Source organism: Terrapene carolina, unplaced genomic scaffold (genome assembly GCF_002925995.2).
Source record: "Terrapene carolina triunguis isolate 2854851 unplaced genomic scaffold, T_m_triunguis-2.0 Scaffold68, whole genome shotgun sequence".
Classification (NCBI taxonomy): Eukaryota; Metazoa; Chordata; order Testudines; family Emydidae; genus Terrapene; species Terrapene triunguis.
Genome location: NW_020664419.1, coordinates 61,202,826 through 61,215,187, shown reverse-complemented (window position 1 = coordinate 61,215,187; position 12,362 = coordinate 61,202,826). Strand labels below are relative to the sequence as shown.

At 37.8% G+C, this 12,362-nt stretch overlaps 1 protein-coding gene across 2 annotated transcripts in view; it reads right to left on the bottom strand.

Annotated features, from left to right (window-relative positions):
• Window positions 1-8,049: 8,049 nt before the first annotated feature.
• TBC1D15 (TBC1 domain family member 15) overlaps window positions 8,050-12,362 on the bottom strand; it is a 95,902-nt gene continuing 91,589 nt past the window's right edge. For both annotated transcript variants that reach the window (XM_026648808.2, XM_026648809.2), the window contains 3 exons: window positions 10,943-11,059; window positions 10,202-10,288; window positions 8,050-9,402 (listed from right to left, as the gene is read on the bottom strand). In XM_026648808.2, coding sequence (XP_026504593.1) covers window positions 9,184-9,402; window positions 10,202-10,288; window positions 10,943-11,059 — 423 coding nt within the window. In that variant the 3' untranslated portion in view covers window positions 8,050-9,183. The remainder of the gene's footprint in view (window positions 9,403-10,201; window positions 10,289-10,942; window positions 11,060-12,362) is intronic.

The window sequence follows — 12,362 nt, the reverse complement described above, 5'->3', positions numbered from 1 at the left end:
AGGGAAAGAAATGTGTGTCATCTTCTCCAGGCCCTGATATACCACAAAGATATATCTGAGGCATCTTGACAAATTTCCTGAGGTTGGCTGACTTACGTGGGCAAGACTGCCTGTCGCTATCTGAAATGCTCCACTGACTACAACAAGCACTGCTGTGCCGGTTTTTCTTTTATTGGAATGACAGAGCAGGGCCACCTCTGCTGTTAGAATCTAATTTTCCAGCTAGGACATCTCACAAAACTAAGATGACCCTGTTACCCAGACACAGTAACATTGCTCATCTATCACAGCTGAGTTTGGTAACAAGCGTGTAGTAAAGGTATTCTCTCTTTTTCATTCTTTTAATTCTCTTTAGCTTGACTGATGAAGACAAAGTGAATGAAGATGCACTATGACAGTACAAACTATAGAGCATTCAGGGATGATCAATTAATCAGATTACTCAACTGTTTTAACAATCCTACCCCTGCAATTCATTTCATAAAGACTTTTGGTTCTTTGGTGTGTTCCATTTTAACAGCTGAAGTCTGGCATATTAAGACTATTGTGAGGGACAAACATTTACTGAAATAGAAGTTTATTTCATATCTCACTACTTTATTACAGTGTACATATTTCTCTGGGAGTACCCCTGTTTATGCTACAGAAGTCATTCAGAGTTCATTAAACAGAACTACTTACCTTCAGTTCATAGTACTACAGGCAAAATGTAGAACACCTGAGTAAATACTCAATACAAATTCACAGACAAAAGACTACATTAAGATGCAGTTAAAACAGAGTGTAAGAAACAAACCATGAAATAACCATATCATTATGATTAACGGGCATTTTAGTGTTTGCGGTCCCAGATTTTGAGAGAGATTTTTCCCAATTTTAGCATCATTATACGGCACAGTGAAATTGTTTGGGTGCCTTAACTGTACATCTCTTACACTTAAGGTTATCCTAAAACATTTGGATTTCCCTTAACTCTGAATTTCCTGGATTTATAATGGTTGGTTTTGAGATAATTGCAACATCTCTGTAATTTATTTTTACCCTTAATTTATTGATACGAACTCTCAACCTTAATTCCTTTTCAACTTTAGTGATTTTTTCTGGAAGTTCAATGGAAACTCAAAAAATGCTACCATGTGATATTTCTACTGATTTGAAGACATGTAGTATCAACCTTAAATCTTTATTTTATTTTAACATTCAAGGACACATTTCACTGATACACCACAGCAATGTACCCAGAGCACAGCCAGCCCGTCAAAATGCGTTTACAACTGCTTTGCATTGCCAGGTCACCACAAAGCAGATGAAGCATATTGGTGAGTTTGACTCTTAATCTGAAATTGACATACTGGCTTAGAGGGGCGCATTACTGAGACTGGAGATGTGTGAAGTGGGAGCAAGGAGAGCCTCGTCATTACGGGTGCTCCTGCACTTCTGCCTCAGTTTCCCCAACAGTACTGCTTCAGCGTGCAGTGGACCCAAGGCACCAATGCCATGTGGAATCCTTTAAGCACTGATGCATGCAGACATGAAATCTATAAAAAAAAAATCAGTGACAGTTGGGCCAAGTAATCAATCAATGAGAATGTTTGACATCTCCCTCAAACCACTGAGTCATTACACCAACAGAACTCTTGCATGCAAATTACCTGTAGTGGAAAGGTGATGATTAAGTTACTTTTGATGTCTCGGTGAACCTCCTTTCAGCTTTGTCTTGAGAAAAAAGGTGCATTCTTAACTCAAGTTAAAATCCCGTGAAGATGGTAGTTCGTAGTTTTTACAGAAGTTAGTAGTGGAGGAAAGTTGAGGAAAAAACTAGTCCAACTCAACTTGCTAACATCTGTGAAAACTATGAACTGCTTTGTCTTTGCTAGGATTTTACCTCGGGTTAGGAAAGAAAGGTGTCTTCTTAACTAATGAAAACACAGCCTCAGAGCTACCTTAGCTGTTGACCCAAGGCTGTTTAACCTAAACAATCATAGCAAGTAGATACATTTGTTAATAATTTAGTTTAATTATAAATTGGTTTCTTCACATGTAGTCTATGCAGAGAAGGTCAATTAATTTAACTATATGAACAGTTTGGAAAGTCTGTTTTATTCCATTGTGAAGATCGCTGTTGAAAAAGAAAACAGACTGACAAGTACTAAATTTCTTAAAAGACCCAATTTTAAATAAAACTCAAACGATAACAAAATTTCCTGTAAATTCTTAGAAAATTCATTCTATTCCACAGATTAAGTGGTATCTTTTTTGGGAGCATACACTATTTTTCATACCAAATAAAGAGGTTAAATCCCTGCTTTAATTGCAAAATGGAACTCAAACTTAAGTCTGGAGTTGGGACCAGTGCCTCCACAATACAGCATATCTTAGGGCACTAATCACATTACTACTAAATTCAATAACACAAAACATTCTGAATTATAATTCCTTTTCTTTCTTCAACCCCTGAGTAAAAATTCCTGATGTCTTCATTGAAGGAACAAATGTTTGTACACTCAAGTGCAATGGTTGCACATGTAAATGTCTATTTAAATACTCAGCTGGACATCTGTGCATGCTCAATTTGCATGTGCAATCACAGCAATAATTTATCCAAATCCAGGTGCATTGGACAAAGCTTCAGTCTCCTCTTAAAAATGTGTCTTTCAAGGGCCAAGCAGGATTGCCCATTTTAAAATAAAGATGATCTTGTGGATCATCTCCCCCCATGGTTGTATAGCCCAATTTCATCCTATTTTTAACTGCATAGAGAATCTTCCCTCCCATCCATGATCACGTAACACCAATGTGGCAAATAAAGCAATTTTTTTACACAAGACAATAATGTTATGAAAGCATTTAATGTCTTCTAGCTATTTTAATGTGTATTAGCATCCAGAGCCATGTGAACATCCAGCTCTCCATGAACCACAGAGGACCACATCAGGGGACATTCACTGTTAGAGCTTGTCTATAGAGCCCTGCAAATCTGTGGATATCCGACCATTTTTGTGGATAACGGATCGGATGCAGATACAACCACGCAGGGCTATACTCATCGGTGGTGCCTGGTCCGCAGCATCCAGCTCAGGCAACCCGAGAGGCGCAGCGCACTCTGGGACAGTGGCCAGCAGCCAGTGGCTGGGACTAGGTGGCAGGCCGGAGTTGGGGCTGTCCAGCACTCGCTCACCATGCCGCTTCCTGTCCAGCAGCTTGGACCCCCTCAGGCAGTGCCAGCATATCTGGCCTGGCCCAGCAGCACTGGCCACGCTCCCAGTGCTGGGCCCGGCCACAGGGACTGGAGCAGGCCAGGCCCTGGCGCCTCATCCGTCCACCCCACTGTGATGCAACATGCAGTGCTGCTGCCATGTGCCGTTGTTTGCGAGCCCCCGGGAGCAGCATGCAATGCAAAACCCCCTCAATCCCCCTCCCCACGCTGCCCCTTCTTCTCGAGACCCCCCGCGCTGCCCCTTACTTCCAGTCCCCATCCTCGCGCTGCCTCTTCCCTGCAAGAGGCCCCCACTCCCCTTGCTCCTGAGTCACTAGCCGGGTGCAGATATGGATATAGGTAAAAGACAGCTAGCCGATTGTGGATCGGATCATGGGTTGATCCTGGTGGATGCGGATTGTATGCGGATCCGGATCCACATTTTTGTATCCATGCAGGGCTCTATTGGTCTACATGGGGAAATTGACTAGAATAACTATTGTGGAATAAGACATTCAGCTATAACTATTCAAGGATAGCTCCCCTGTGGATGTTATTCTGAATAAAACTCATTTTATTTGGAAATAACGAGTGCCCTTCGAAGTAGAGTAAGTATTCCAGTATAAAATCATTTTTGTTCTGGAATTGTGTCCATGAGGGGAGCTATTCCAGTCACTATCCCCAGGCAAACAAACCATCAGATATAATATGACAGTGGTTCTCAACAAGGAGAAGGGGCCCCCTGGGGGACCGCAAGCAGGTTTCAGGGGGTCTGCTAAAATAAACCAGAGAGCAGGGCCAGCATTAGACTCATTGGGGCCCAGAGCAGAAAGCCGAAGCCCGAACTCTGCCACCTGAGGCTGAAGCTGAAGCCAGAGCAACTTAACTTCACGGGGCCCTGAGCAATTGCCCTGTTTGCTACCACCTAACACCGGCCCTGGCTTTTAATCTACTAGATATGCAGAAAAACAGTTGTTGTGGCACAGGTGGGCTGTGGAGTTTTTATAGCATGTTGCAGGGGCAAGGGGGGGTTAAAAAAAAGGTTGAGAACGCCTGCAATATGAGTCTGTAACAAACCACATCATCACTCTCCTTTTCAAAAAAGTGGAATTTAAAAAGCAGGCTGAAAAGGAGAAGGTGGGGGGGGGGGGGAGCAGAAGAGAGAAACTCTCTTTCTTGTAAGTGATATTTCTCTGATCGGCAATGTCAATCTCCAACTAGATAGGGATTCACTTGCATCACACTTGAACAGCCATGAGCAGCCAGTGAAACTGCAGCATTTTAAAATCTGGTTGTCTCAAAGCTCCTGTTAACGTCTCTAGCAGTGAATGCCATAGCACTTAGAATAAAATGTGCTTCCAAGCTGGGGTGCAAGTTATGAAATGGGAAATTAATGTGTACTAGAGAACTTCTAGTGCTCACCAGCAAGGTCCATACTGGCCAGTTGGTGCATGACACACTAATTTACACCCCTTTGGTGCGGACTAAAGCACCACATAGACAAGTTCTAAGAATGTAAAGAGCAATCACTATACAAATACAATTAGACCAGAATAATCAACAATGCAACATTAAGTCACTAATTTGTCCTTTGGGGGGGAGGGGAACATATGAAAATTAAAAAAAAATTCTCCAAGTGGACAAAATCAGTAACAAGATGGGATCTATTAACATTCTTTCAATGCTCAACTTCACTCTAATTAACTTACAGTTCAATGCAAAAAAGTTGCTAACTACAATAGAAATCAGGGAATTCAAAATTATAGTCCTTAAAGCAACCACAACTCTTGTAGCACAAATGTAGCAAATAAATGCTGTTCAGAAGTATCATTTATGCCAAACCAATACATATTCTCTACCATTGAAGAGTGTTTGAGATGCATTCGCTAGCCCCCCTAATGGTGCAAACACAATTGTTTAAAAACCATGTTTGACACACAAACCATCTTCACATTTATTTCAGTTGAATTGAACTAGATTTCAAATTTCAGATGTGTATAGAAAAGTAACGCTCTTCTTCCCACTAATTCATCCTTTCTTTCTGGGAACATCAAAGGCTACTATAAATCAAACACTTGAGTAGGTTTAAAATGTCAAGGAACCGCTGATGTTTCTGTTTCCCTATAGCTCTCCTCTTGCCCAAAACAAAAAGCAAACAAAAACCCAAGAAAAGGCAGAATAATTTTTTGTATGAGCAGGCCAATAAGGGCAAATCACCTACTGTGGACAGTCAGATAAGCATAGCTATATATATTTTTATAATGGACATAAAAAATGGAGTTAAGGCTGAGAATATTAGTACTTTAACAGTTTAAAAAAAAACATAGGGATGTTGTAATTATCCCCAAACCAAGCATTACAAAACCCAAAATTCAAAGTCAAGTTTACACTTAAAATAAATCCAAGATCATACCACCACCAAATGATTAAGGCAGTCTGTGGTCTCAGATTAGAGTAATGCATCCTTAAAAAATCAGTGGTAGGTTTTGCCCCTTCATTTGTTTTCCTCTACAGCTGCATCACTGAACTGTCTATAGAAGAAGAGTCTACTACTGAGTGATCTTGCAATGGAGCCATCATTGTCATCAAAACATATCCAACCCGCTCCAAGCCTTCCAGCAGCTCTTTAGCATCAGCTTAATTCAAGTGCAGACCCTTTTTATCTTCAACACACCAAAAGTGGCAAAGATCTATCAGTCAATGATTAGGTCATTACAGCAACTGAAAGGCAGAGTTTAACCAAAGAAAGTTGCAACCTTCTTTTAATGTTAATAACATCTTCTGTGTAATAAAAATAAGCAATTTAAAGAAATGATTGAAACAATTCAATCTGAATATATTCTTCCTAAATTTCTAATATACTTACATTCACCATACTATTCAAATCTTGCTGAGAAAGGAATAACACCTAGCACAGTTCTAAACCACATTGCAGAAGTTCAACATTTCTTCTGCAACCACCAGCTTCGTCACTGGCGGCTAAAAAAGGAGGACTGATACCCCAGCTTTCCAATGGCATTTAGTGGAACTCTCAAAGATTGCCTTTCTGTATTTTCCATAAATGTGTTGAAATATCCATGGATCACAGGACAGTCTTTGATTTAAAGATAGGATTTGTTTTACACAACAAGGAAGGAGACTCAATTTACAAAAGCAATTTGAAGGTGGCTTTTTGCAATTCAAGGGGCTTGACAAATTACAGGCTGAAGATATTGTTGTTGCAATTTCAATATGGCTTGATTTAATTAACAAAACACTGGAACCACACAAAGACACTTCAAATATATGATTCTGAGCCAGCAGGGCTGAATTAAAAAGTAACTGTCAGAGCATGAGCCCATATGAAGATACCTGGCATGAGGAAGAATAAGCTTAATCCTAGCTCATGAAACAAACACGAGTTCCTTCTTTTCTACCATTTAACGTCGAAGATCCAGATTTGTATCCCAAATATATATTTGCAAAGGAGGTTTTTCAACAGTTCATTATATCAAAGTGTTGACAATAAGTTCACAGAAGCCAGGATATATTGAATTCAGAATTGTATACAATTCTGAACACCTTTGCATTCCTCTAGCCAGCTCCGCATCAATGGAACATGTTTTAGCACACTCAGATTGTTTTTAAATTTTGTAATAAGGATAGGTATTACAAAAGCAAGTAAGTTGGTAAAAGATACTGGTATCTAAGGGCAGGGTGAAGATTGGTAGGCCTACCTAATTATCAGACTGAGAAACTGTATTCTTACATTTTAATGAACAGAAAGGCAGCTATTATAATTTGGAAAACGTGCGCCTCTTTAGGTTTGAGAAATACATACGCACACAATATGCCTTTTAAAAAAAAATAAAATCTTTGTGCATTTGGGAGGGATGGGAACCTGTTCCATTGTGCTTTTTCAATGGCTTTTTCATGAAAGAAAAAAGTCACAAAAACCCTGCATATTACACTTTGGGGACTTTTCTGGGGGGAGGGGTGTCTCATGATACAGAATACATGAGACAATGGCAAAGAACTGAGCAAAGCTTGCCGTGACAGTCTTCCTACTAAAACTTCACAGCTTGTGTGTGGTTTAGCCATATTCCCTATATAACATTACTTTCACAGGGTTATTCATGCAAATATTATAGAAATATATTGTGCAAGGTTCTCAGTATTTTGCTCTAGAACATACTAAAGCAGAACTCAGTTAAGTAATTTGATACTTTTAACTCATGTAATATACTAGAACAAATAAAGCATTAGATTTTCTATTATGTAAAAAGAATTACCCAAAAGGCCAATGCTCAAAAGGGAACAAAGGTATCATGATGCTTCCAAGCAATTTCCTGTAAAACAGGAAATTAAAGACTGTGGAGATGCTGAGTTCTGAATACTTGACTTTTGCTGAATGAGTTTTTTAGTTATTAACTGATGAGAGATAACACACTGATGATATTAAAAAAATCTGTACTGATTCAACTAACCCTTTGCCATGTTTGCTCACAACAGGTGTGAGAAGTTTAAACAGGTCTCAAGTCATTGCAATGATTTGCTTTATCTACTGAAGCCTTTTTGTGTCAATTTAAGTATTTGCTTTGGACACAGTACCAGCATCATTTATAATAGTAAGATGCTCCAAAGTAGGAGGGGGAAATACTTCCTTTGCCTACTCACTATCAACAATGGCTTTGAAATGAACAATATGTTCTACTCTGGAGAAATCTGATTTCTCCATTGCCCTTCATTACCCATTCAAAACAAAATTTAAGTGACTTGGAAACTGCCTGTCCCAGCTTCTACTTGTTTTCTCATATCAACAACCAGACAACTAAGTTTGTTCTCTAAATATGATTTAATTAAAAAACACTAAATTGATTTTGAGGTTTATTTTATAATATGTACATTAGTTGTGAAATAACAATGAATATATTGAATCAGTTATGTTAAATACCACAAGACTTAAGAAAATCATACAGCATGGCATGGTATAAACTCACACTGCCTTTTTCATATACAAAAAAAATGTTTTATTAAGATCATTGTGATTACTATTTTCCAAGAGTTTTGTACCTGCTTTTAAATGTCTCAAAGAGTCTGACATAGAAACAGTTTAAGTAGGAGTTTACTGATCAGTTAATATACTACTAGCAAATTTAATAAACATTATTGGTAAAGATAAACTTCGCAAGAAATTAATTGTAAAATTACACCAGGTGTAGGACTGATCATACCCACAAGAAATAGTAATTATTTAGAAAATAGTTTTCAAAAAGAGCCCAGGTTGAAATTGTTGTGTATTAATTCGGTCAAATTGACTAATGAACAGTCAAGTTTATTCAAATATTGAAAATATGCCTATTTTTAGTATTCACAAATAATTGCTTATGTAGGTAGTATATATATGTGTAAGTGAAGAGATGTTAAATGTAAAAAATATATTGTTTATCCATTCCTGGGATACACATAAGTCATAAGTCAAAACGTCCATTTCAAATGTACATTCAAACAGCAACAAATATTTCTGTAAACATTTGAGAAGGAAAAACCTCTGTTCATTTACAAAATGTTCCTCTTCTGGAAATCACCATCTTTTCAGCATGGAAATGCTGTACAGGAGCTTCAGTTCACCCATTTTGAATCTGATCAAACCAAAGAATCACCAAAGCTCAGAATAATAAGTCAAAACTCAGCAGATGCATCATTCCCAAATCACCCACCTTGTAACTATTAGCCATTTCCAGTTCATCACCAGAAAAGAAATGCACTTTGCTACAAAAATAGTAAGGAATGTTATTGAAAACAAAAGGCTATTTTGGTAGAAGTAACTACAAAAATAATTAGGTCAGGTCATGTTGTAAAGCTTTAATGCAAGAGCATTACAGTACAGAATTTCTTTCCAAAACCTTAAAGCTTAATCAAACACCAAATTTTAAACATCCACCTCTCAAGTGCTTGAAAAAAAGAGCTGCAGTAAAGTGTCTCTTCAAGAATTTAACCAAGTGTAATTATGTAGGTGTCAATCTTTGGGCACTATGTGTCACAGCCATCTGTTGTGCGTTCTCTCTTGTTCCGTTGGCAGCAGTTACAGGCATTGAGAGATTTTGATATGTTGATGCAGAACGACTCATCACAGTAACACTTTCATCTTCTCCAGTGTCCGAATCTGGTGTTGTAACAGCACTGGTCTCCATCCCCAGGACCTCACCAACTGCTTGAGGCAATTCCTATGAGGAAGAAACATTTATCATTGTATTTTGTATTCTATTAAATAAATTAAATTGAAGAGTTAATTGAAACACATTAGCAAGCATATTACCCTTAATGACTTCTTGAAAGCACTTCTACAAATAAAGTATAATCTGTAGTGAAAATATGTTTAAATATTAATTTTGCATAGGGGTTGATTATTTTCAAGAAAATTGCCAGCTGCTATCTTTGCTCCCTGAAAAGATCTTTAAAGGTGATAGGGAAACCTTTATCCCACAGTCTAAATTATATTCATGTAATTATTATCAGATTAACATTGCTATTCATATTTGCTCTGAACCCAAAGTATAAGTCAAATCAGCCATTATAAATTTCATAACACTGCCTAAAACTTTTTCCACCAATCTATCAATACCCAACTTTTCAGCACACACCAAAACTAACTCTACGTGCTTTTAGTCCAGTAGGCAGCAGGGTAACAGACTCCCCTCTCATCCCTCCCCACACATCGAAAGTCAACTCACCTGTATACCAGCTAATCTAACCCGAACAAAGTAAAAACAACCTATCCAAGAGCAAAACTCCAGCTTTTTTCACAGTAAGACACTTTTGATACCCAATGTACAACTCTTGCCTAGACAGGTGTATGAGGCTTTTGTAAATATCTAATTAAAGGCTGACAGCAGATTCCCATCACATCCAAAACCTGAACTATTTCAAAAGGGACTATTTCAAAAGCTATACGTGTATATGAATATGGACAACTATGTATTTTTTTACTTTCTCGAATACTCATATACTTTAAAATAACTTTACCTTGCAATTCATCATCTGGATAGAAATTGCTTCCGCTTTACAGAGGATATCTTCCACATCAATTTTCATAGACAGTTCATTGATATGCTAAAAATATATTCACAAAAAATAAGAATGGCAAATAATAGACTAGAAAAAATATACTGTTGCATTAAAATAATAATATTCTCCTCTACTGTAAGTGCCACATTGGAGTTTAAGGGGTCAAACCTGCAAAATGCTCAAAACACTGCACATGTATTGATAAACAGGAGCTGAATGTGCTCAATATCTCACAGCAATTGGTCAGCATTTTATAGGATTCTTAAAATGAGTCCATATCAGAGTTCCTTATTCTAATGTAATATACAATAGCATATCACACATCAGGCAACCCTAACTGCCAGAGCTGAAGAGGTAATAAATAAATTTATAGAAGATGAAGTAAAAATGATTTAGATTTATGCAACTTCCTAGGCGGTTTAAAAAGAGTAAGTGCTAATATTCTATCTACTAGAGTGACAATATTATTGACACTTATTAACACAACCCTAGAGGTTTAACCTCTTAATATAGGTGAAAAATTACTGATCCATAATTATATGTGTTGGGTTGCCTTGCCCCTTAAAGAGTTTTGGAATGAAGTAACTATAACCACTCAGGAGACACACTGTACATCTACATCCTTTTTCAGTGTAGAACCAGAAAAGAATCCATTCAAACGGTTAATTTACACTTAAAATTAAGAACCTCAGCAGATACCTTTAGTATTTCATTAAAACCATAATGCTTGTCCATTATTTGCTGCTTTTCAGATTCCAGGATAGCACAACAGATGAGAAGATGAAAATTCTGGCAAGGCAGCTCTGTCCACATTACCTGTTAAAATATTAAAACTGCTTTTGAAATTGGAAAGGAGAATTTATGCCTTTCTTCTGAATATCAAGAAAGACATTGAAGTATAACAACTTTTCACATTTAATAATAATATAGCTTCAGTATGCCTTCTAAGCCTAATGGTTTAATTAAAAAACAAGCTCCTTTTTTAAACCAATTAAATATTCCTATCACTGTCTGAAAAACAGTTAGTGATAAGTAAGTCTAAGTAGTTACATGCTCAGTTCACCAAGACCATCGGTCCGCTGAGGATGTGTACAATGGATACTATCAAGCCCAATGTGCTTTCATGGTCTTACTGATGCCTGCTGGTTGTCCTAGTTCAAGAAAAAAATCTCTTACTCAAACAAGAGGACAGGTAATTGTGTACAAAACATTTATGAATTCTAATCGTTTTACGTGGCTTGACAGGTCTTGGAATAAAGCCTGGAGAATCCAGCAAATTGGCAGAAACGCTTACTGTGCTTTCAAATCTTTACAAAAGGTTCTTATAAGCCAAACTGCCCCTCCATCCTCACCCCACCACTCCAGAACAACAAGCCTTCAAGTCAAAGAGCAGACATGCAAAATAATGGCTTGCTGCTTCGGGTCAAATACCGATCAAAGAAATAACAGAAAAACCCCTTACTGAGTTCAGTGGGACCAAGATTTGACTCTTTGAACACAGTACACTTATAAGTATGATGGCTTCATTTTTACATTAGGATTGGCGACTAAAAGAGTAGATTATAACAATTGTTTGAGGGAAGGGGGAAATCAAAAATGAAAGATCCGAACTTGCAAAATCTACTTGCAAGATTAGTCCTTATTCAAGTGAGCAAAACCACCAAAGTTAATGGGACCTACTCCCTTAGCAAAGATTACAAACAAGAATAAGAGTTCAGGAAATCAGGCTTTGTTTAGATATGACATGGTGAAGGGGGAGAGGAAGGTTTGCATAAAATAAGGTTCTGAAGTTGCTGCTTTCCAAAAGGCCCGCACAGGTTTATTTCCCTCCCCCCAGCCCCCAAAAGAGTATTTCACTTTTATAAGAGGCATTAGAGTGGGTCATCACTGCAAAACCAAAGAAAGAGGGATGCTTTGAGGAAAAGGAAACTGAATGGCAAGTAAGATCAGTAAGGACATTCCAGGCACAGATGCAGCATGGGGGAAAGTGCAGAGACGGTTTTGTAGAACAGAGTATACAAGTGTATGTGAACAATTATGATCAGATTTTTTAATTTAAACCAATCTCTTTGGTAGTTTCTGTAGCAATCCAGCATTCAATATTTTTCCATTATATTAG